The sequence below is a fragment of the Corythoichthys intestinalis genome, chromosome 14 (genome assembly GCF_030265065.1).
Source record: "Corythoichthys intestinalis isolate RoL2023-P3 chromosome 14, ASM3026506v1, whole genome shotgun sequence".
In the NCBI taxonomy this organism is placed as follows: Eukaryota; Metazoa; Chordata; class Actinopteri; order Syngnathiformes; family Syngnathidae; genus Corythoichthys; species Corythoichthys intestinalis.
In genome coordinates this window covers 45,382,990-45,409,748 of record NC_080408.1, presented here as the reverse complement: position 1 = coordinate 45,409,748, position 26,759 = coordinate 45,382,990, and the positions used below count along the sequence as shown (strand labels likewise).

Here is a 26,759-nt window from a genome sequence, read left to right as displayed (position 1 = left end):
CAACTCCAAATCATGCGTGCACTCGGCACACGTGCGTGCTGATAGCATATCAGACCCCTGTTCATTTTACAGATGTTTATTGGTCATCAACGCGCCATAGAATTAAAGTTCAGAGTCAGATATACTGTACAAAATAAGGAAACACATCAATATTAAACATTGTAAAACGTTACCCTTGCTACATTCAGGTTAATGGAAAAAAGTCAATTCACTAACCAATTTAGACTGCTATAAAACATTGGCAGTCTTCCCGAAAATGCAAAATTGTGGTTCAAAGGTGACACTTCAAACACGAAAACTCCCTGGTTAACAACATTTGCAAATAATGCGGAAAAAAAGAATAAAAATCTATTACTGACACCATATGCATGACGAAAAGAGAAGTGCACTTTTCTTCTTTTTTACGGATAGCGACTTAGCGAAGGCACTTCCGGTGAACATTTCAAAATAAAGTACTTGCATTTTTCACCTATTTTATATTCTGCACTAAGCTAGCTTTCAAATGACTTGTTCTGCATTGCTGTTGTTGTTGTTTTTTGTTTTTTTTTAATATTTATTATTCTTAACTCGGGCTGTTGAACGATTAAAATTTTTAATCGAGTTAATTACTGCTTAATAATTAGGGTTAGGGTTATTTTTCTGTAAATTATTGTTGGAATGGAAAGATAAGACACAAGACGGATATATACAGGGTGACCCAAAAAAAAGTTTACACTGCCATAATACAACTTAAATGACATTTTTATTCAGCTTAGAATTAGAATTTAAACGCAAATTATACATTATTGTATAGAACATGTACAGTACACTCTATTTTTCAATGTGTCCTCCCTTAAGTGTCACAACAGCCTCCAGGCGCCTGCGGAACGCTTGACAGGTCTTCTTTATGTAGGATGCTGTCATCTTTTCCCAAGATCTAACAATGGACCTCTCCAAGGCTACCAAAGAAGTTTGTGGCTTCTTACAGGCACTGTCCTCCACAGTTGCCCATAGGCTATAATTCAGGGGATTGAGATCTGGACTCTGGGGTGGCCACATATCACCTTGTCAATCAACTTTTTGGTCCGCACAGATCGGGTTTTCCAGACCCAGGTTTTCGTGAGGCTGTTCCAGTATCTTTCAGCTTCTTTTTAACTTTGTAGACTTCACATCTGGATATTCTCAGATTTGCTGCAATCTCAGTAGGTGTCAGACCGGCACGCAGCAATTCAGGTACAGCTAAAGTTTTCTTCATTTTCATCCGAAGCAAAGGAATTGTAGAGACGAGAGATTACCAGCTGCATTGAGTGACCTTAATGAATCACTTAAGCATGACAACCTATTTAGATATGTTTCAATGGCTTTTAAACAAGCAGTCAACTGAGTGTAAACTTTTTTTTGGGTCACCCAGTACATTCAACGTACGGTACACAAGTATTGTATTTGTTTATTATAACAATAAATCAACAAGATGGCATTAACATTATTAACATTCTCTTAAAACGATCCATGGATAGAAAGACTTGTAGTTCTTAAACGATAAATGTTAGTACAAGTTATAGAAATTTTGTATTAAAACCCCTCTTAACGTTTCGTTTTATCAAAATTTGTAAAATTTTCAAACAAAAAATAAACTAGTAGCTCGCCATTGTTGATGTCAATAATTTCACTATGCTCACGCATGGTACTAACCCATAAAAATCAGTTGGACCCAAACGCCAGCAGAGGGCGCCAAACACCAAAAAAACAGCAACAAGCGGACATTACTGTGTTATTAGCGGACTGTACTGTCATTTTAGTCTGTTTGAGCGGGGCATGTGCGTTAATTGCGTCAAATATTTTAATGATTAATTGAAAAAATTAATTACCGCCCGTTAACGCTATAATTTTGACAGCCCTGTTTTTAACATAGTTTATGTTTTATTTAAGAATAACAATTTTCTTTGCATTTGAATGGGTGATTTATATGGTTGGGCATCAAGCATCGATGTCGATCCAGGACTAACACTCCGGTTCTCCCAGAACCGTTAGACTTTTTTTAATTTCGTTTTCCTGACCGCCAACCGAAAAAAAGAATAGCTGCCGAACACCACCAAGAAGAAGCCACATGAAGACTAGCTTCGTTATGTGCAAATCAGATGAAGTGCTAATTTAGCTTAGTACAAAAACTTGTTGCTTCGCTTCACATAAATGACAACAAAGTAACAGAATAAACACATCGAAATGTTATCAGACCCTCAGTTAAAACGTGCAAACTTACAGATTTTGTTTTATCATGGGTTCCCAACGATGTGTAGTGCAGAGGTGTGTAGCGTCTGTACACCTCAAGGATTCTTTTCTAACTAAAGTAATGTTATTTTTGCCTGCTGCTTCCAGTAAGTCACTACTAGGGGAAGCCAAGCGCACATAGCAAAACCAAAGAAAAACGGTAGAGTCTGGAGTTACAATAGTGACATCTTGTGGACGAATGAACAATATATCACTTAGAAAGAAATCAAACTTAAAAAGTAGTCAACTGAAAATCAAAGGACAGAATACTCCCCGCCTGACATCTGCCAGCCCTTAACTAACTTTTAGAAATACCACCTAAAACAAACGATGCAATACAACAGAGGGCTGCAGTATAAGACACTCTCATACATAGGCAAGGCAAGGCAAGGCAAATTTATTTATATAGCAAAATTCAACACAAGGCAATTCAAAGTGCTTTACATCACATGAAAACCATAAAAATCACATTTAAATCAACACAACGTAAAAACCAAGACAAAAGATCGCATTTAATCACAGAATAAAAATAAATAAATAAAAATAAAACAAAAATAGAAATAAAGCAAAAACTACTACTACTAATAATCATTGAAATCAGCAATGGAGATAAGCACAAGAGGAATAGAAGGCAGGTAGATTGAAATATATAGACAGTTATGGATATGCAGTGCTAAACAAAAGCGTTTTTAGCCCTGATTTAAAGGAGCTAACAGTTTGAGCATACTTCAGACGTTCGGGTAACTTGTTCCAGAGGTGAGGAGCATAATAACTAAATGCTGCCTCACCCTGCTTGGTTCTTGTTCTTGGAACATGCAGAAGATCCGTTCCAGACGACCTTAGGGGTCTAAATGTCTCATGGGAATCTAACAAGTCAAGCATGTATTTTGGTCCAAGGCCATTAAGTGTTTTGTAGACGAGCAGTAGTATTTTATAATCTATCCTTTGACTCACTGGAAGCCAGTGTAGCGATTTCAAAACTGGTGTAATGTGGTCCAGCTTCCTTGTATTTGTGAGGATTCTGGCTGCAGCATTCTGTACTAGCTGCAGCTTCCTGACTGATTTTTTATCAAGACCTGTAAATATACCCTTGCAGTAGTCCAATCTGCTGAAAACGAATGCATGCATAAGTTTTTCCATGTCTTGTTGAGTCAGAAGCCCCTTAATTCTGGTTATATTTTTTAGGTGGTAATAAGCGGATTTAGTGACGGACTTTAGATGGCTATCAAATTTTAGGTCTGAGTCAATAATTACGCCAAGGTTTCTGACTTGATTTGTAGCTGTAAGTGACATTGTGCTAAGTTGGCTGCTTATCTTTGACCTTTCCTTTTTTGGCCCAAAAATGATCACCTCTGTTTTCTCCACATTTAACTGGAGAAAATTCTGGCACATCCATTCATTGATTTGATGAATGCATTTACTCAGGGAGACTAAGGGACTATAATCATGTGGGGACACAGAAATGTACAGTTGTGTGTCATCTGCATAGGCGTGATAGGAGATGTCATACTGTTCCATTATCTGAGCTAACGGAAGCATATAGATGTTAAATAAGAGTGGTCCAAGAATTGACCCTTGAGGGACTCCACAAGTGAATTTGGTTCGTTCTGACTGATAATTTCCGATTGACACAAAGAAATCCCTATCATGTAAATAGGATGTGAACCACTGAAGAATAGTGTCAGTAAGCCCTACCCACTGTTCCAATCTGCTGAGTAGTATGTTGTGATCAACCGTGTCGAATGCGGCGCTGAGATCCAATAGTAGCAGAACAGATGATTTGCCTGCATCGGTATTCCGACGAATATCATTTAGGACTTTGATAAGCACAGTCTCGGTGCTGTGTTGTGGCCGAAATCCAGACTGAAATGAGTTAAAAAGATTGTTTTGGATCATAAAAGTCTGGATCTGTTCAAACACAACCCTTTCGATAATTTTCCCCAGGAATGTCAGATTTGATATTGGCCTGTAATTACTAATGGTTGAGGCATCCAGATTAGGTTTTTTTAGGAGAGGTTTTATTACTGCAGTTTTTAAAGTCTGAGGAAACTCTCCTGTTTGGAGGGAAGTATTTATAATCTGAAGTATGTCTGGGGCTATGCAATGAAAAACAGTTTTGAAAAAGTTTGAAGGAAGGATGTCAAGGCAGCATGTTGTGGGCTTTAGTTTCGACACAATTTCTGTTAAAGTTGGCATCGTCCAAGAGGCTAAACTGTCTAAGATTGACGTGGGGGACATGTTGGGAGGCATTTAGTGTAACATTTGTTAATCCGGAGTTGCACACAGTCTGTCTAATCATTAGTACTTTGTGTGTAAAGAATGCTGCGAAATTATTACAGGACACCTCAGATGCCAATTCCTGAGGTATTGATGCTTGTGGGTTTGTCAGTTTGTCAACAACAGAAAATAGTGTGCGAGTATTGTTGGTGTTTCTACTAATGATCTCTGAAAAATATGATTGTCTAGCATTTTTCAGTTCCTGGTTGTATTTGCGAAGACTCTCTTTGTAGATATCATAAAAAACTAGGAGTTTGTTTTTTCGCCATCTGCGTTCTGCTCGTCTACAAACTTGCTTTTGTTTTATAGCTAGTATGGCATTTCTCCAGGGTGACCTCTTCTTTCTTGACAAAGTTTTTGTCTTAATCGGGGCAATAGTGTCCATTACAGTCATCACACCGGAACTGAAACTATTTACAAGTTCTTCCACTGGAGCTATTGTAGGGGTTAATAATGAGGCATAGACCTGTGTGAATAACGCACATGTGTTATCACTTATGTAACGCTTCCTAATAAACTCTGTTTCCCTTTTCAGAGGATGGACAGGGCTGGTCATTTTAAACATAATGCAGTAGTGATCAGACAGAGCAACATCATTCACTGTGACCTCAGAGATGTTAAGACCTTTGGATATTATTAAGTCCAGTATGTGCCCTCTGTTATGTGTTGGAACTGTGACATGCTGAGATAAACCAAATGTATCCAAAATATTTAAAAGCTCTCTAGCACATCCTTCTTCAGGATTATCAACATGAATGTTAAAGTCACCCACTAAAACAACACAATCATAGGCAAAAGAATATGTGTCAATGTTTTCTCTGTGAGCTTTTGAAAAATAAACATCTTGTGGAAAGAAACTTCATCATATTCAAGTTCAAAGACTGATATTTATATACAAGTTAATAATAGCCCTGTAAGAAATTTATACCAAAGTTAACTGAAAGTTCATATAATTAAAAAAAAAATAGCGAGAAGTTGAGAAAAGAATAAACTATGCAATTTTTTTGACCCTGCCTATTAAAAGAATCAGAATCGAGAATCGTTTGGAACCGGAATGGAAACGTGGAATGGGAATCGAAACCGGAACCGTTCAAATGCAAACAATGCCCAACCCTTGTGATTTATTAGGATGCATTGTCGCTACATTAGTGGTTAAATTGGTTTTAAAAAATTGACAATAAAAACGCATATCGGCAATAATTCATGAGACAATATATCGCCTACTAAAATTTGTTATCTGGAAAGGCCTTTATGTCCACATATAAAAATCTGATTACATGTACTGTAGCTTTTTACTGTTCATGTTCAATATAAATAAAGAACAGCCAGGGTTAACTATGCTACCAGTATTAACTTTGTAATAGGGAAAATCGGAGCTGTTGTTATTATTTCAAGTATCTTCAATTACATGACCAAGCAACTCAGTCCCGACAACGCTAATACAGATGACAGGATTTTCTGCTTCAAGGGCATGGGAAGCTCGCGGCGAGCTCACGTACAAAGTAAGTCTGTGAAAAGGCGTGAAAAGCCGGTGAGAAAGTACACAGAGGATTACGCCGGCTTGACACCGACAAGGTGGCGATTCCACACTTGACGTGACGGATCAAGCCGAGCTTTGCCAGCTCGGACGCTTGGCCTCGCTTTGAATCACTTTGCCATCCGGGCAGTGTGCGAAGAGCTTTTCACACAAGGTCGCCTGCTGATTGGTTGGAGCTGAGGCTTTAGAAGCGCTGATGTATCAGGAATGCAAATCAATTTTCACACACGGTGACAAACCAGCATCATCCATCTGTCTATATAGCGTTTGAAATTTGATAGCAATGTGGCAAATTTTCTTTGAAAAGAACCCAGGAAATGGCCAAAAGGAGGCTAAAATGTCAAAATGAACGCAAAATGGTAGACTCTGCTTCTTTTCATGCGTAGCCGCTGGAGACATTTTTTTAGTCAATAACGTTGCAAACAAAAACGGACTTTAAATAATACAAGGATCACATTTCGTATCTTTTCCAAGGACAAAATCTAGGTCTCTTCCATAAAACAACATCTAGGCTATATTTTTTTAAAAAATCAAAGGTTTTATGCATGTAACAACATTGATTCTAAGTTCCATATTTCACTTTTACAAATACATGTTGCAACATTTGCTGTGATCAAAATTGTCTCTGTCAAAAATGCATAAAAATTAGTTCCCTGATGAATTTAACTATGATAGCCTTTAAGAGAACATATGTACTCTTTTCCATATATTGCTGTACACTTGTACAGTATATGATGATAAAAAAAAAATAATCAGGATTTCAATCTGAACATGCCCTTTACAACAAGGGCGCCAACACGGCTCCGCCCCTATAAATTTACTGGCCACCCCACAGGCTATTATAGACCCCAATCACGTGACGTCACAACTCCACCCCCGGACTGGTGCCACCATATTATCCGTTAGCTCAACGTGTTTACATAATACCGCTACGTACCTTCCTCCTATTACTGCGTGTTTTTCTGCTTGTCTAAGGAATCACCGCCTAGTAAACGAACCCAAAAACCTTCCTGACAATCGTTAACATTGATTAATCAAAATGGTCAAGGCATGTGTGGCGGTTGGTTGCAGTAACAGAGAAGATAAACGGTCATTTTAGTAGTTGCTATGTGCCCATTGTTAAAAGGGCAAATCTCGAAAGCAGCACGGTTTGTGTATCTCGGTCCATGATGCGTTTGTGTCAACAGCCGTTAGACAGCGGCGAAAACATCCATATGATGCCAACACCATCGCAGAAATCATCAGACGGAGACTACGTCGCCACGGTCGCGCAGCAAGAAGGTGAGCGCAACAACAGGTGTTGTGCCGAAAAATAGCCGCCCTGCGTGAAATGTCACCCCTGACGGGAGCGCCCACACGGAAACGACTTTCTTGTACGGTGAATATGTATTATTTTACTCTGCTTGAACTAATAAATGTCATACCTGTGTGATTGTTATTGGGATATGGTCGTGAAAACCTGTAGACTAATACATTTCTGTTCAAAGATGGTTATGTGGCCCAGTCCACGATTTGTTACTAAAATACAGTACTAATATTTTGTGTAATTTAATTATTTAAAACCGATCTTAGTCGTAAATCCATTACTGTAATGCGTCCATGAAAACATTTGATGTTTTCACGTCAATAAAGCGTTATAAATAAGCGCTCCCGTCAGGAGGGGACATTTCACGCGGGGCAGCTATTTTTCGACACACACCGGCCCGTTGTCAATCAAGTTTCATTTTACAATCGTGACAACGGTGACGCTCAGCGGACCAAATGTCGATTTATATTTGGGCCGGTGCCGATTTTGGGTACCCGACTCCTCATCGTGACATAAATTGGAGTATGATTAGAAATTTTGTGGTCTCAGGACGAGCTCTGACGCACGGGATGGGACCGGACGGTAGGAAACATCGGTTTGGGCATCAAATATGGATCTGCCGACTGGATCGACCGAAGCTTTTCCAAATAACGGCTTTTATGCAACTCATCCAATGAGTTCACAGCGTCTGAAAGCACCGGGGCTTCCATAATTTGCAAGTTAATCCACCTTTAGAAACTACGATCAATGACAATACGGACACACAATGACGGACAATATGGCGGCACAATACAGCGATTACATGATTGTATGACGTTGGTGATTGGGGTCTATACTGTGAATTTGAATAACTGTACTGTTATTAGTCTATGCACATTAGCTCATTTAGCTACATTCAGAGGTGGGTCGTGTGACATATTTATGTCACACTGTTACCATAGTGTGCACTTCCTGTGGGTGTGGTATTACTGTATAAAAGGATTCTCTGTGATGTGTCAGTGACAAATATGTTGAAAAGTACGCTGAATAAAGAAGTGTTGTTCCATTCAAGTCTCGGCCTTACATGTACTTAGAGTAAGGAACTACATAACAGGTGTTACACATTACTCCGTTACATTTACTTGAGTTTTTTTTTTTTTTTAGAAAAATGTAGTACTAAAAGTAGTTTTACACACACACACACACACACACACACACACACACACACACACACACACACACACACACACACACACCATACTTTTAACTTTTACTTGACTAGAATTGTGAAGAAACATTACTCTTACACTACTACATTGGCCAAACTAGTCATTATATTTTTCCTCCTAATTCTCCATATTGAAATCGACTTTATTTTTACCAACACAGTGGCTCCAGCAGTTTCACCAAAACCATATGACTCCATTGTACCAATCATACGTAACAATACAGTCACATGACTACACAAAAGCTTGCAGTCCAAAGTCAATGATCACGCCGGCCTGGTCAATCACGTGGCATCTTTAAAGCGCCCTAAAATAATAAACTGAACTATGAAACTATAAACCCTTGAAATAAGAGTCAACATTACTCCCAAGCATGGATTTCAACCTCTCTCTTAGTTTATATTTGGAACCGGAAAATCATAGAAAATCGGAGATATGTCGTTTTCATTTCATGGTAGGAAGTAAGGCTGAACAATATTACAAAAAACTGATATTGCGACATTCTGGGGGATTGCGATATATATTGTTATATTAAAACTGGATACATTTTTATAAGAGGACTTAAATAGCTTGGTGTTTGGGCTCACCGTGTTTTTGTATTAGTGTATTGCATTCAGAAATTTATTAGATTGTTTTTCCTGAGTTTCCCCCTTATTTTTCCTCTTCATTAACCCTTGTATTCTTAATTTTTTAAAATTTATTCATATTCTTTAAATAATTTTTTGTATTGTTGATGATAAAAATGTCATCTTAGTGTCTGTATTTTTTTTTTAATTGTTGCATAATCGATTTAAGGAACTCCAACTTACTGAAACTGTATTTATTTACTTAAAAACTGCAAAACCAAGATATATGATTTTATCATATAATTGCGTTTAATCCAGGCTAAGGGCATACATCTGTGAATAAAAACATTTCTCTGCACATTTGCTGCTTTTATGAAGCAAAAAAAAGTGTAAATGTTCCAAAAAATAAATAATAACAATCCCACATCCTGCGATGGGACTATGCACACATATCACATGGTGATGTTCGAACTAAGCCTGTCGCGATATGCAATAAGTCAATTTATCGCATGGTAAATAAAAATGAGGGCGGTAATTTTCCCGGCCGCTCTTTATCACCGCGTGCGTGCGTACATTTGTGTGTGTGTGTGTTTGTTTGTGTATGCTGCATGCAATCGGCACACGTGTGTGTTGATGGCATATGAGACTCCAGTTCCTTTCACAGGTGTTTATTGGTCATCAATACACCATAGAAATAAAGCTCAGACATACAAAACAGGGAAACATTTATATTAGTGATGCACGATAATACATTTTTCAACCGATACCGATAACCGATAATTTCCTCCTCATTCCTACCGATAACCGATAATGTCAAGCCGATATTTCTATTAAAAGATTTATGTAAAATTTTAAACAAAAGAAAATATTACTGTGCAAAAATATAATTTATTGCTCTTTTTTTTTTTCAACATAAAATATGAACAAGTCGTCAATTCCAACATCTAAATAATGACATTGTCTGACATTGTGTAATGGTAAACTTTTGGCAACAATTACTTACAGAGTAAATACCTAAGTTGCACAAAAATGCCTTTAAAAGTAAGCCATTCCTAACATAACATTAATACACTGCAAAACACACTTCCTTAAAACTAGTCAGTTTTAAGTGTAAATCTATTGGAAATAAGTGAAATTATCTGCCAGCGCTTCAGGTGTATTTCTCTCAGATTTCTTGGAAGAAAAATAGCTAGCTGAAAATAATCTTAACAGCCTTATTTTAAGCAATACATTATTATACTTAATCCCAAAAAAAACTTAAGAAAAGAGTTTGAATATTTGTGGCTACAGAATATTATTGTTATTTAATTACAACAGGAATGTGCATATTTAAATTAATAAGTGTTAATAAGTGCCAAAAAGTTTAGATTATCTACTGTGACTGTAGTTGAGCAGACAAATAAGTTAAATTAATTTGAAAAGTGATTGCTAATGTTATATGCTTTGTTGCACACTGTGAAAATGATTAACTCAAAAGAGTGAGATGTCATGTACCCATTCTGCAGCGCTTTGTTTACATTTGCGGCACTCACGAGTGGCGACATTCGCTTTGCAGCAGCTTAACTGATAAACGGCAGTACTATTTGGATGCAGTTGGAGCTCGCATCTCCGTGCGTGTTGTTTTGTGCCTGAGTTTTGTTAAGCCGAAAATAAAGGCAGCATTACAAAGGAGGGGTTGAGGAGGCAGCAATGGAGAAGTGGACAAAACTGCTTCGGTTGCGCACATTTGGAGGCTAAATCAAGTAAATAATTATCTGATTGCATTATCGGTTGAATTTTTCTTCATCTGATGTCATAATTGCCATTATCAGCCGATAATTATGGGTAACCAATATTATCGTGCATCTTTACTAATAATAGCTTCAAATGTAGAAACAAATGGCGAGTCAAATTTTACATCGGATGTCGAAAAGATAGTGTGTCGAAGCGATCTTATGTCGAGGTACCACTGTATTATTTATAAAATTATTCATAAAAGCTGTATTCTGGAGCAGCCCGATGCAACTCATAAGCGGGACTTGAACCCGGGTCCATACAGGGTTACAACCAGTGTTGTTAATCTTACTTTAAAAAAGAAATTAATTACAGTTACAAATTACTTCTCCCAAAAAGTAATTGCGTTACTAACTCAGTTACCAGAATGTAAGAGTAATTAGTTACTTGGCAAAGTAACTGGTATTACCTTTCATGGTTTTTTTTTTTCATTCCAAAAAACAACAACAAAAACATAGTAACCTTTGCTATGTTTGGACGTCATTTGTTGTTTTGAATTAACCGTTAAAGCTGTCAAAATTGCTCCCTTTATTGCATTAGTTCCCTTCTGTCTACTTTCGACATGTGAAAGTTTTAAAACGATTTCATCATTTACAGATAGATTTAAGTCGAGATTTTGCTGATTTAGGAGTATTTTAGATAAAAAGTTACTTAGGTTCGAACGCTAGGAAAGTTCTCTACAACAGAGCCTTCCTGAGAAGTTTACTGCTTTAATATGGCGGCCGTTTACCAATGCCGGCTATCATTTCATATCTAGTTCTATCTACATGTGGTACTGCCCGTAGCATCATGTGGGCGTAGTTTACAGGCTACCGGCTGCAGCCACATATTATTGGAGCCAACTAGCATCGGGTTTGCAACGGCCTCCCTACTCCTGCTCTGCTCTCTCGTCTTTGTGAGTAAGTGTCTCTCAGACTTTTCTCGCATCATTCAACCAACCAAGTAACGCATAGTAACACACGCCTTTACATCCTCAGTAACGGTAACGGCGTTGCCAAGATGAGAAAATTAATTAGATTACTCACTACTGAATAAAATAACTGGTTACAACAGTGTAATGATATTCTGAAAGTATGTCTTCTCGATTTGGTTTGCCACTCCAACATTTCTAGTGTCTCAATCTGGCCTCGACTTTAAAAAAAAAAGGCTGGAGATGCCACTGAGTAGCAATAATATGTAAGGCAAGCACTACTGATACACAAAATTCCATTATACACAGTGATAGCTGACTATGCTGGCGTTTAAGAGACAAAATTCATTTGAATAAATGTCCTTTTTTCTGTCAAGCTTAGTTTTCTGTCAAGCTTAGTTTTTTATACAAACTCATCAGATCTACATAGTATGAAATTAATTTAGAGTCATTTTACTTGAAAAATAATCTGCTAATGTTGCTTATTCATTTTTTAAAATCATATACGTGATTCTTCAGGTCCCAGATTGCACTACTGGTGGATTTTAGCTCACAAAAAAACTACAAACTACCTTTTAGGTTAGTTATCAATGACACGTAAATACCACAAGTCCCACAATGCACTACGATAGCTGACGATATTGAAATTCCTCGATCCGGGCTGAGCACCCCTAAACCTTCACACGCTCGAAACAGGTCATGAAAAAACTGTTTTAAGGGGGTTGCAATCTGCTAATGTCAATCGACATAACTGATGGATAACTGTTAACTTGTTGGTCGTGACGATACGCACACAGACGCCACGTGATGTGCAGCAACACCTGCATCCGCAATGAAGCCAGACAGACAGCAGCAAAACGAGAGAATTCTTCCAAAACGACGATAAGCACCTCCATCCACGTGCAAAACATAATTTCCTTGCCTTGTTTTCGTTTCAATCACAGATGAATACAACACGACGGCCCCTTCCATTTTACTCCGTTCATTCGCTCACCTTCCACATGGAGGCCATCCCTACTTCCACGATGCTCGCTGGTCGCTCGTCAGCGGTCCCGCGACGCCACGAAAGTTCATCCAGGACATTCGGTAAGTGGAGAAAAAGGCCGAAATCCAGCCCGAGGGTAGGTACCGTTATTCGTCTTCTCTGCGGCCTTCCCCCTTCCTTCCCTCCCTCCTCCTCCAAAGTGAAACTGCTGTCGACGGCGAGGTACCCTACGATCCTATTGGTCCGCCGGGGCGCAGAGACCCGCCCACAATCTTACTGTCCATTCTCTCCTCTCGCCTGAGCGCGGCACACGTGACTGGTGTCCGCTTCCCGACCATCGATATCATATCAGCTAGATGTCCCAAGGCAGAGTCGGCGGCTTCCATCTTGGGTCAGAGAACACGCTGAATTCTCCCTCTCGAATTCTTGACGCATTTCCAAAACGGCTTGGTTTATAACAAACCGTATTAAGGGGACGTGGTTATGATCCAGACTTTTATATTGAATTTATCATATTTTATTTTATAACCATCATAAAGTATTCAGTAAATTACTGCATCTTGGACTTTTGAAAATGGTACAAAACACACAAAAATACACAAAACTGAAGCTCACTTTTTTAGCAGGACGTAACCTAACATGGAACAAGATTTTCTCACATATAAAATAGTAAAAACACTCCGTTAAAGATCGCCCACAACCGTCTCTATCTTAGCTTAAAGCAGTACTTCTCAAATAGTGGGGCGCGCCCCCCTGGATGCTGAGTGTGGAGCATTTGACCTCTGGGAACATACTTTTTTTTTTTTTTTTTTTTTAAACCATACTAGAACAAAGTGTTATTGCACATCCACTCAGTGGGTGGCAGTGGTGCTCTCATTTTCAGAGTGAGCGTAGTATTTTTTAACCAAACAAGAGCACACAGCAAAGCGCACTGGACATATGAAGAGCTAAGACGAGGAAATATGACGAAGCATATGTAGCATTTGGCTTCACTTTTAATACAGTGGGAGACTAGGAAAGACCAGTCGGTTTACTGTGTCTGAAAGTGCAGCCTTCAAAAGGAAGTTAAGAAATCACTTAAAGACATTAGACCCCAATCATAATAAGTGGCTGGATTTTTTTTTCCCCAGCGAAAACGTGTCGAATATTGCCAACAACTGTCCCGCTTTTTCAGTGTTACATCAGTAAACCAGCGAGCACTGTTAGCGTCATATAAGGCGGCATACCAAGTTGCTCAGTGCAAAAATAACCCCACACCATAGCAAAGGAGCTGATACTGCCGGCGGCAAAAATAAAAACTGTCCCCCTGTCCAATGACACTGTCGTTTTTGATCTATTAATTTTTGTTTTTTCGGTCAAATTGTTTGGCAAATTGTCCTCCTGAGTTAATGTTGCTTTTGATTTTATTAAATTGTATTATTCAGTATAAAATGGTCCAAAAAAATGTACCTTTTTTTTTCAAATTTTTAGTTTAGATGCGACTTTTTTTTTATTCATGCAAATTGACAGGCTTTACAAAAAGCTATACTTTATTGTAATTTGATCTACATGACTTTTTCTTTAATATTAAAAAGAACACTATATTATGCAGAGGTGTACTTATAGTAATAATAATTTAATAGGCAAATGATACTATTTAACGTGGTGGCTTGGGGCGCGCGAAATGTTTATGTTTGCCTTAGTATGAGAAAATTATTGATAAGTACTGGCTTAAAGACGCATTTCTCATCATCCATACTATGCCCAATTGTTGTATATGGCGGAAAACACAGACAAGGCTGAAACTGCAGTTTCTGCTCTTCACCCCACTTTAAAATAAACTGCTGTACTTCAAGCCAAAAGAGCTGTTGTGTTTGACAGAACAATATGTTGAGATGCTGCCATAGCAGATTCACGGCGCATTAAACCTCCGTACTATTTTTAATGTGTCCGTTTTACCCTGGAGACCCCTGTTTACAAGTATTTATATTTATTATTTGAAAAGTCTCATTTTTAGCTTACAATAATTACCTGATGTCTAATATTTAAAATATCTTAAAAAAAAAAAAAAAAAAAAAAAAAAAAAAAAAAACGACTTAAAAAAATTATTCACGCGCATATTTTAAACTTTTAAACAAATTACATCACAATGAAAAAAATAGTGTCTGTAAATAAGTCACGGATATCTACCTCATAACTACCGCTTAATTGTATTTTTTTTTTGTTACTGTCGCATTGTCCCCAACATTTTAGATGATAAATAATCGATCCAAAGAAAGAAAGAAAAAAAAAAAAAAAACGTTTAAAGGGGTAAATATATGACGAAAAGAAAATCTCGACCACTCCTTGATGTCTGTGATTTCTGCATCTCGACCCTTGTTATATTACCATGTTTCACCCATAAAATACCCCAAAAATCCAGCTGTGGCCATTCACAGCTGTGTCTTGACACTCGGTGATACATGCTACATGGAGTTTTTGGATCGAAAAGAGGTGAGTACACGATAATGTCTCGTTAAAATCATGGCGTCTTTACTTATGCTCTCTCATGCGCTCACCTCCAGGTAGGGTTTTGCTGTTTAAAAAGAAAAAACAATTAAAATGCCCTCCTGTTTAAAATGTTTCTTCTCGCAGAAAATTGAGATTTTAAGCTTTCCAATGATGTATCACACATGCATACAGGACAAATTTGAAATTTCGCCAAATTGGGGGTCTCAGGGCAGAACTTCAAGTCACCTGAGTGTTTTCCGCCATATACAGTGTATCATAAAAGTGAGTACACCCCTCGCATTTCTGCAGATATTTAAGTATATCTTTTCATTGGATAACACTGACAAAATGACACTTTAGCCATTAATATCTAAACCCCTGGCAACAAAAGTGAGTACAGCGCATGGAAACTACATACATCCCCAAAATGTCCAAATTGAGGACTGCTTGTCATTTTCCCTCCAAAATGTCATGTGACTCGTTAGAAGAGTGCTGTCATCATTGTTGCAGAGATTGAAGAGGTGTGTGTGTGTGTGTGGGGGGGGGGGGGGGGGGGGTTCATTCCCACCACCATGCTTGACTGTAGGCATGACACACTTATCTTTGTACTCCTCACCTGGTTGCCGCCACACATACTTGAGACCATCGGAACCAAACAATTTAATCTTTGTCTCATCAGACCATAGAACATGGTTCCAGTAATCCATGTGCTTTGTTGACACGTCTTCAGCAAACTGTTTGCAGGCTGTCTTGTGTACCGTCTTCAGAAGAGGCTTCCTCCTGGGGTGACAGCCATGCACACTAATTTGATGTAGAGTACGGCGTATGGTCTGAGCACTAACAGGCTGACCCCCCACCTCTTCCACCTCTGCAGCAATGCTGACAGCACTCCTATAACGAGTCACATGACATTTTTGAGGGAAAATGACAAGCAGTACTCAATTTGGACATTTAGGGATGTATGTAGTTCCCATGCGGTGTACTAACTTTTGTTGCCAGGGGTTTAGATATTAATGGCTATATTTTGAGTTATTTTGGGGGAAAATAAATTAACTATTATATAAACTGCACACACACTCCTTTTCATTGTGTCAAAGTGTCATTTTGCCAGTGTTGTCCCATGAAAAGATATACTTAAATATCTGCAGAAATGCAAGGGGTATACTCGCTTTTCTGATACACTGTAGTTGAATCATCTCAGCGTATGATTTTAATTCCAATAATAATGCTATTAAAAAATTTATTTCAGGTGTCATGTGCACTTTAACGTCATAACGTTGTTCAACTTCTGCTGCTGCTGTTGTGTGTTGGTTGTGAATTATCCGATACTGCTGCTTACTACCTACAATACCTGCTTAACCCTTTATAGGGCAACTCATTTAACTCCTTGGCAGCCACTGACAGCGGTGAGCGTCCAAACCATTGTGATTAGGAGGGTTTGCACCGGTCATTTGCAAATGAACACTCTACCGTGATTCGAAACCCAAATCTAGACCCCCTAACACTAACTTAACATAACATAAAAACACATTTGAAATCCCAGTTTTGTTTAAAACCCTAATTCAAAGCCCTACACTGTGTCAAAACACTAACCCTAATTTGGAACCCTAACAAAAATATAAAAGACAAGATTGAATTTGAAATCCTAAACAAGGTTTGAAACCATTTCTTATTATTGGAACCCTTACTTGAAACTTTAACCCAGTCCAACTTGAAACCCAACTGGCCTCTTTCTAGTACAAAACTTGCTTGTTTGTTGCATTTAGTTTAAGCATACACACACACAGACACAGGCAGTGCTTCTCTATTGTAATGTATTGAATTGCTGCATTGTAGTCGAGACAACAAGAGAAATGGCTTAGTGTAATCGCTGGTGTTTGTCCATCGCAAACAAAGCGAAAGAGAGCATCCATCCTCCCCTCCCTCAATATCCTGCTTCCACCATCACTCATGCCTCCCATCGCAACTTCCTCTTCCTCACTAATGAGAGCCGCAGGGCTTTGGTGGCTGCTCACAACCGGCACAGCCGCACACACAGTACACAAATTTAGCTATAATGTGCAGGCAAAAACAACAAGAAGTCAGTGATGCATCCCAGTCGCTGTAATTAGTGCACAGAGGTAATGAAGTCATCATGTGGCTGATGTGTTGTGATCAGACAGTCTCATCTCCATGATAAGGACAACAACAACAATGGTGGGGAATATAGAAGACGTTAATTAGTGAGGCTTCAGTGCACCCATCTACTTATGCTCTTATTAGTGGCTACAACACAAAAACGCCAATCAACCATTGCTGCCGTGAGTGCCGTCACTATAGTACTCCTGCACAATACTACCATTACTACCCTGATTAGTGACTACCATGGCTTTTTCCATAATTGCATCACTATACCATTACTACCGTATATACTGTAACTACTGTATTCGGTACTACCATGACTACTACCCTGCCATTTTAATTACCATTACGCTATTATTATCACCACTATGTTCATTATTACCATGGCAATGTGTAATATTGCCATACCGATATGACAAATACTATGACTAATCCTACCATGGCAATGACCATTCATACCAATGATGTCCCATATTATTTTGGTTCATCAATGCATGACTATTCTTGATTAAAATCTCGGGCTGTCAAATGATAATTTTTTTCAAACCAAGTTAACCACAGTTTAAAAGTTAAAAAAATTAAAAAGTCGTAATTAATTGCAATTCAAACCATCTCTAAAATATATTTTTCTGTAAATTATTGTTGGAATGGAAAACCTATATAAAAAAAAATATATATATATATATATATATATATATATATATATTCAACATACTGTACATAAGTACTTTATTTGTTTATTATAACAATAAATCCACAAGATGGCATTAACATTATTAACATTTTTTCTGTTAAAAGGATCCACGGATAGAAAGATTTATAATTCTTAAAAGATAAATGTTAGTAAAAGTTATAGTAATTTTATATTAAAACCCCTCTTAATGTTTTCGTTTTAATAAAATTTGTCAAATTTTCAATCAAAAAATAAACTAGTAGCTCGCCATTGTTGACGTTGCAGAATGGTGACGTCACATGGGCTCCTGGCTGTTCTTCCACAGTGTCTTTAACTACGTAAGGTAGTGATTAAAATACACCACAAGGTGTCAATGGCGAGTTTTAAATTACTGTACTTGGAAATCAAACCAATGAGTGTTTTGTCTCTCGACTGACGCCATAATTCCCTGTGTACATTGTACATGGTCATTTGAATGAGTGCTGGCTTCACAACGTACGAGACCTCTGATAGTTTGTATTTTGTGACTAAATATTGCCATCCAGTGTATTTGTTGAGCTAAACGAAATGTTTGAATAGAGTTAGACCAAAGTCTGAGAAAGTTTTATGTGTATTTTGCGTAGCTATTTTGATTGGGAATGAACATTTTTTTTGTTTTTTGAGAAATAGGAATATTTTTGTTGTGCTTTCACTAAATGATACTTATGTTTGTTGTGAAGGAGTTGCCGAAGCTTATGCCAATAAACGGCGCGATGGAATGAACGTCTGTGTCCACTTGCCTTTTCTGCCTCTTAGCTCTCAATGTGCAAAAAACAGCGTCATTATAATCTGTTTGAGGCAATGGATGAGCGGGTCATGCCGCGCACGCATTAAATGAGTCAAATATTTTAACGTGATTAATTTAAAAAAACTAATTCCCGGCAGTTAACACGATAAATTTGACAGCACTTTTAAAATCACATTTGATTACTAGTATTATCTCCATCTACCACTACTGTGATTACGTTATCTTTTACTACAGTCACTATGCTAAGTACTACAATTGATATCACTACCTAAGATGTCCAGTTGTATAATTACTATGCCATAGACCTTAGCTGTTTTCAATTAATATTTTGTTAGTAATTAAAAAATTAACCCTGAATAGACCTGCCCCTCCTTGAGTCATCACCTTATCGTGGTGGAGGGGTTTGCGTGTCCCAATGATCCTAGGAGCTATGTTGTCTGGGGGTTTTAAGCCCCTGGCAGGGTCACCCATGGCAAACAGGTCCTAGGTGAGGGGCCAGACAAAGAATGGCTCACAAGACCCCTTATGATGGAGAAAATTACAGGATCCAAGTTTCCCTTGCCCGGACGCGGGTTACCGGGGCCCTCCTCTGGAGCCAGGCCTGGGGGTGGGGCTCGAAGGCGAGCGTCTGGTGGCCAGGCCTTTTCCCATGGGGTCCGGCCGGGCACAGCCCGAAAAGGCAACGTGGGTCCGCCTTCCCATGGGCTCACCACCTGTGGGAAGGGCCAAAGGGGTCGGGTGCGTAGCAATTTGGGCGGCAGCCAAAGGCGGGGGCCTTGGCGGTCCGACCCCAGGCTACAGAAGCTAACTCTTGGGACATGGAATGTCACCTCTCTGGCGGGGAAGGAGCCCGAGCTGGTGTGTGAGGCAGAGAAGTTCCAGCTAGATATAGTTGGACTCTCCTCCACACACAGTTTGGGTTCCGATACCAGTCCTCTCGAGAGGGGTTGGACCCTCTTCCACTCTGGAGTTGCCCACGGTGAGAGGCGCCGAGCAGGTGTGGGCGTACTTATTGCCCCCCGGCTTGGTGCCTGTACGCTGGGGTTTACCCCAGTAGACGAAAGGGTAGCCTCCCTCCGCCTTCGGGTGGGGGGACGGGTCCTGACTGTTGTTTGTGCTTATGCACCAAACAGCAGTTCAGAGTACCCACCCTTTTTGGAGTCCTTGGAGGGTGTGCTGGAGAGTGCCCCCTCTGGGGACTCCCTCGTTCTGCTGGGGGACTTCAACGCTCACGTGGGCAATGACAGTGAGACCTGGAGGGGCGTGATTGGGAGGAACGGCCCCCCCGATCAGAACCCGAGCGGTGTTCTGTTATTGGACTTCTGTGCTCGTCACGGATTGTCCATAACGAACACCATGTTCAAACATAAGGGTGTCCATATGTGCACTTGGCACCAGGACACCCTAGGCCGCAGTTCGATGATCGACTTTGTGATCGTGTCATCGGAGTTGCGGCCGCATGGTTTGGACACTCGGGTGAAGAGAGGGGCGGAGCTGTCAACTGATCACCACCTGGTGGTGTGTTGGCTCCGATGGTGGGGGAAGATGCTGGTCAGACCTGGCAGGCCCAAACGTATTGTGAGGGTCTGCTGGGAACGTCTGGCAGAATCCCCTGTCAGAAAGGGCTTCAACACCCACCTCCGGCAGAACTTCTCCCTTGTCCCGGGGGAGGTGGGGGACATTGAGTCCGAGTGGACCATGTTCCGCACCTCCATTGTTGAGGCGGCCGATCGGAGCTGTGGCCGTAAGGTGGTTGGTGCCTGTCGTGGCGGCAATCCCCGAACCCGCTGGTGGACACCTGGGGTAAGGGATGCCGTCAAGCTGAAGAAGGAGGCCTATCGGGCCTTTTTGGCCTGTGGGACTCCGGAGGCAGCTGACAGGTACCGGCTGACCAAGCGGACTGCGGCTTCGGCGGTCGCCGAGGCAAAAACTCGGACATGGGAGGAGTTCGGTGAGGCCATGGAAAACGACTTCCGGACGGCTTCGAGGAAATTCTGGTCCACCATCCGGCGTCTGAGGAGAGGAAAGCAGTGCACCATTAACACTGTGTATAGTGAAGATGGTGTACTGCTGACCTCGACTCGGGACGTCATGAGTCGGTGAGGAGAATACTTCGAAGCCCTCCTCAATTCCACCGACACGCCTTCCTTTGAGGAAGCAGAGTCTGGGGACTCTGAGGTGGGCTCTTCGATCTCTGGGGTTGAAGTCACTGAGGTGGTTGGTAAGCTCCTCGGTGGCAAGGCCCCGGGGGTAGATGAGATTCGCCCAGAGTTCCTAAAGGCTCTGGATGTTGTAGGGCTGTCATGGCTGACACGCCTCTATAACATCGCGTGGACATCGGGGACAGCGCCTCTGGATTGGCAGACCGGGGTGGTGGTCCCCCTTTTTAAAAAGGGGGACCGGAGGGTGTGTTCCAATTATAGAGGGATCACACTCCTCAGCCTCCCCGGTAAAGTCTATTCAGGGGTGCTGGAGAGGAGGGTCCGTCGGGAAGTCGAATCTCGGATTCAGGAGGAGCAGTGTGGTTTTCGTCCCGGCCGTGGAACAGTGGACCAGCTCTACACCCTCGGCAGGGTCCTCGAGGGTGCATGGGAGTTCGCTCAACCAGTCTACATGTGTTTTGTGGATTTGGAGAAGGTGTTCGACCGTGTGCCTAGGGGAGTCCTGTGGAGGGTGCTCCGGGGGTACGGGGTACCGAGCCCTTTGGTAAGGGCTGTTCGGTCCCTGTACGACCGGTGTCAGAGTCTGGTCCGCATTGCCGGCAGTAAGTCGAATTCGTTCCCAGTGAAGGTTGGACTCCGCCAAGGCTGCCCTTTGTCACCGATTTTGTTCATAATTTTTATGGACAGAATTTCTAGGCGCAGCCGAAGCGTTGAGGGGGTCTGGTTTGGTGGCCTCAGCATCTCATCTCTGCTTTTTGCAGATGATGTGGTGCTGTTGGCTTCATCAAGCCGTGACCTCCAACTCTCACTGGGGCGGTTTGCAGCCGAGTGTGAAGCGGTTGGGATGAAGATCAGCACCTCCAAATCCGAGACCATGGTCCTCAGCCGGAAAAGGGTGGCATGCCCTCTCCGGGTCGGGGATGAGATCCTGCCCCAAGTGGAGGAGTTTAAGTATCTTGGGGTCTTGTTCACGAGTGACGGTAGGAGGGAGCGGGAGATTGACAGGCAGATCGGTGCAGCGTCTGCAGTGATGCGGACTCTGCACCGGTCCGTTGTGGTGAAGAAGGAGCTGAGCCAAAAGGCGAAGCTCTCGATTTACCGGTCGATCTACGTTCCTACCCTCACCTATGGTCACGAGCTGTGGGTCGTGACCGAAAGAACAAGATCCCGAAGCGGCCGAAATGAGTTTCCTCCGCAGGGTGTCCGGGCTCTCCCTTAGAGATCGGGTGAGAAGCTCGGTCATCCGGGAGTGGCTTGGTGTCGAGCCGCTACTCCTCCGCGTTGAGAGGAGCCAGTTGAGATGGCTCGGGCATCTGGTTCGGATGCCTCCTGGACGCCTCCCTGGAGAGGTGTTCCGGGCCTGTCCCACCGGCGGGAGGCCCCGGGGTCGACCCAGGACACGCTGGAGAGACTATGTCGCTCGGCTGGCCTGGGAACGTCTTGGAATCCCGCCGGAGGAGCTGGCTGAAGTGGCTGGGGAGAGGGAAGTTTGGGCTTCCCTGCTGAAGCTGCTGCCCCCGCGACTCGACCCCGGAATAAGCGGAAGATAATGGATGGATGGATGGATGAATAGACCTGCCATCCACATCCCATTTTGGGTCACAGAGTCCACAAGTATTAATATTTAGCAGTAAACAAGCGTGGCCTACATCGAGGGTGTCAAATACACGGTCTGCGGGCCGCTTTTGTTCTACCTAACAGGCACCTTGTAGCTCTTTCATCCTGTACATACATAATCATGAGCTTTTTTTTCTCGACACCAGCTCCGTATAACCAGAGATTTGTAATTTGTGTGATCAAGTGCATGCGTTACTGCACTCTGCTCAGGTTTGTGTCCGTAGTCGCATTCGTTCATTTCCCCCATAATGGCGCCATCAGAGGCAGCCAATGAGTTAACAAGTGACCCAAAAATGCTCGAAAACCAAAAGGAAGGAAAACAAAATCAACCCCTAAGTACCCTAATGTTACAAAGAAGTGATGCAAAATGACTCATTATATGCCATTGACAACTATAAATCTCCTAAACTAGGAGGATGTGGATGCTCATCTTTCAGTGCCATTCGGCGCTAGAGATCCAATGAACGTCTAGCGCCGCCAATGGTATCGAGTGCGTTAACTTATTTGCAGGGGTGAAAGTGGCTAGAATTTGTTGCCGGAACTCCCCGACGTGAAGATCGCCACGGAGCCAGAAATTGTATTTTTTTATTTTCATTGGGGGGAGGGGGGGGGGTCAAACCTTCTAAAACTACTGAAATGCAAATAAAACTGTTTTGCCACAGTTACTTCTATAACACATACAAAAACTGATTTTCATTAAAAAAAAATTTTTTTTCAATGATTTGTAAAATAAAACAAAAACACCAATAACCCCAACCTCCATCTCCTAATTTTAATTTTCCCTCATTACCTCACATATTAAATGCCAAATCTCAATTTTAACTACTTAAGAACATAGGGTGTATATAAAAATTGAAGTTAACGTAAACATTTACTTGTGCTTTCCCTTTTTTTCCAATAATAAAGATTTAACCCTTGGGCGTTATTTTATCTTGACTAAATTCTTGTGATTTTGTCCAAAAAATGGCTTTTCCTTTGAAGTGTGATAACTAAGTCATTTCTGAATATTTTTTCACTTTCAGCCACTCAAAATGTTCAGTGGCGTCAGACCTATCTACACATATAAAGTTTTTTATTTTTTTTAATTTTTCAATGCCCCCTATGGACAATAATAGCAGCATTATCCGAATAGCAAAACTAACTATGCTGTATATATATAAAAAACAAAAGTCTAATTTGAATATTCCATATCACATAGCTAGAGGCTTGAATAAGTCGTTAAGTCATAACAACCGATTTTTTTATGCATGCCCAGTTTTTACACATTTGCAGTTTTGTCATTTACACTAAACTCTTGTGATTTTGTCCAAAAAATGGCTTTTCCTTTGAAGTGTGATAACTAAGTCATTTCTGAATATTTTTTCACTTTCAACCACTCAAAATCTTCAGTGGCATCAGACCTATCTACACATATATAGTTTTTTATTTTTTTTATTTTTCAATGCCCCCTATGGACAATAATAGCAGCATTATCCGAATAGCAAAACTAACTATGCTGTATATATATAAAAAACAAAAGTCTAATTTGAATATTCCATATCACATAGTTAGAGGCTTGAATAAGTCGTTAAGTCATAACAACCGATTTTTTTATGCATGCCCAGTTTTTACACATTTGCAGTTTTCTCATTTACACTAAACTCTTGTGATTTTGTCCAAAAAATGGCTTTTCCTTTGAAGTGTGATAACTAAGTCATTTCTGAATATTTTTTCACTTTCAGCCACTCAAAATGTTCAGTGGCGTCAGACCTATCTACACATATAAAGTTTTTTATTTTTTTTATTTTTCAATGCCCCCTATGGACAATAATAGCAGCATTATCCGAATAGCAAAACTAACTATGCTGTATATATATAAAAAACAAAAGTCTAATTTGAATATTCCATATCACATAGTTAGAGGCTTGAATAAGTCCACAAGTCGTAACAACCAATTTTTTTATGCACACCCACTTTTTACACAATTGCAGTTTTCTCATTTACATTCAACTCTTGTGATTTTGTCCAAAAAATGGCTTTTCCTTTGAAGTGTGATAACTAAGTTATTTCTGAATATGTTTTCATTTTCAACCACTCACAATGTTCAGTGGCATCAGACCTATCTAAACATATAGTTTTTTTGTTTTGGCCCCCTATGGACAATAATAGCAGCATTATCCTAATAGTAAAACTAACTATGCTATATAGGCTATATATAAATCAAACTAAAATATTTTATATTACATAATTACATCATTGGGTAAGTAAAAGTCGTAACAATAGATTTTTTGTTTTAGAACAAGACTGTGACAACGTGACAATAACTGATTTGATGATAGAATTTATGTTAACAATTTTACAAAACATACATACAATATAACAGTTAACATAATAACAACATACACAATTCATGATGTGCACTTTGAGATTTGTTGTTCAAATGTAAAGTGCGTTATAAATAAAATGTATTATTATTTATTATTATGTTCGAAGCCCGAAGTGGCTTTGTGCAAAGGCCACATTGTTTGCGCTTGGACGGGGGTCCAGCTCGCTGCTCAACCAAGCCTTCGGCAGAAGGCGGTGGTTCCCGTTTTAGGACTTCTGGCCGAATTAGAGCCTTGCCAAGTTCCTCAAGAAATAGTCGGCGCTTGTAGCTTTTCTTCACGTTCCACTCAGGGTAGATCTCCGTGAACAGCACAAACGCGCTGCATGACGAAATGTCCGGCATGTGAAAAAACACACATTGGCCACCTGAGTGCGCGCCGGCGGCAGGAGTATGTGCCTCAGGCCTGCAAAGCACAAGCGCACGCAACAATAACAGCTTTGATCTTTGATCAGCTTTTACAAGACAAACCTTGATATGCAAAACATTTGCTTACTCACTCTCGTCATTACCTCGATCGCCGTCATTTTCGTCATGCGCCTCAACGTGGTCATGTCCGTGCCCCCGCCTTCTGCTCCCCGCTTTCATCTCGTTATGTTGTCAACTATTTCCTAATCCTCGTCATCAAAGCCGTCCTCCTCCGGCATCGAAAGTCCGGAAGAATTTGTTCAATGTCTTCTGGGCTCTCCAAAGAAGCGTCCGAACAAAGGTCGTCGTCGTCGGAATCAGGATTTTCTAACACCATTCGAATCGTGTCCTGCGGTGAAATACTTCTCGCCGCCATCGATCATAAGTTGTGTTGGAAGAAATGCAAAATGGTGATCCTCGCGAGAACAGAGACTCCCAAAATGCCCAGAACCAATGAGAGTAAAGAAATTCAAACACCCAACCAATAAAAGTTGAAATTCAAACGACAACAATAAACACGTGGTTTTTTGTTTTGGTTTTTTTGCATTTCCGGGAAGTACCTTTTTATTGTCTTGTGCAAACGTGCAAAATTGCAAATACGCATGCCCAAATAGACTGAAAGTGAGCTCAGACAACATTGACACCATTTTTTTTTGTAAAGCCAACCGTCTTTATTGCATTAATTTTTGACCGATCTGAAGCTAGCTTCGCAAGAAAATTCATGTATTGGCCTATGGCTCCATCTAGTGACTTCTGGGTGTCAACACAAAAAAATTTTTATCTGCATGTTTTTGACTCGCCAAAGAAGCGATTGCATCAATAATCACGGAAAATGCATGATAAAACGTCAGGTTTACAGCATATTAAAAATCATGATTTATAATGGGAGTCAATGAGCCAAAAAATGGCAAAATAACAAGAGTTTAGTGCAAATCTTCCCAGCCTGTTTGCAATAAGTTAGAAATTGCCGGATGGTGCCATTTCGAACTTCTACATGATTTAGTATCCTGCAGGAAATATCAGCTCCCTAGTGTATTTTTTCATATGCTTTTTTTCCTTTTAAACACAGAAAAAAACGAAAAAAGCCAAAAAATGGACAAATAACACCCAGGGGTTAAGTAACATACATTCAGAAAAATAAGTACAAATGACTTATATTATGCTGAGTGACATGGAATATATTTTGAAGATTGCACATTGACTTTTTAAATCATAAGGAAATGAATAAGTAGCCTAACATAAATGAAAAAAAAAATAAGTCCAAACTGCACATTGACAGCTAAGATGTTCTGAACCTCCCCATCAGAGCAAATAAAACTAAATATGATAAATAAGCCTCCTCAACTCTTTCCTT

The 26,759-nt window shown here is 40.4% G+C and overlaps 1 protein-coding gene and 1 long non-coding RNA gene across 2 annotated transcripts in view; both read right to left on the bottom strand.

Moving 5' to 3' along the window:
• The window catches only part of st6galnac3 (ST6 (alpha-N-acetyl-neuraminyl-2,3-beta-galactosyl-1,3)-N-acetylgalactosaminide alpha-2,6-sialyltransferase 3), a 68,416-nt gene extending 55,388 nt beyond the window's left edge, over positions 1 to 13,028 (bottom strand). Inside the window, exon 1 of the mRNA XM_057856855.1 lies at positions 12,816 to 13,028. Coding sequence (XP_057712838.1) covers positions 12,816 to 12,833 — 18 coding nt within the window. The 5' untranslated portion in view covers positions 12,834 to 13,028. The remainder of the gene's footprint in view (positions 1 to 12,815) is intronic.
• An 11,911-nt stretch (positions 13,029 to 24,939) lies between these two features.
• On the bottom strand, positions 24,940 to 26,245 carry LOC130930068 (uncharacterized). The gene is made up of 2 exons (XR_009066983.1): positions 25,510 to 26,245; positions 24,940 to 25,403 (listed from the first exon to the last, which is right to left on the bottom strand). It is a non-coding gene; the product is annotated as an uncharacterized LOC130930068 (long non-coding RNA).
• Between the last annotated feature and the right edge of the window lie 514 nt (positions 26,246 to 26,759).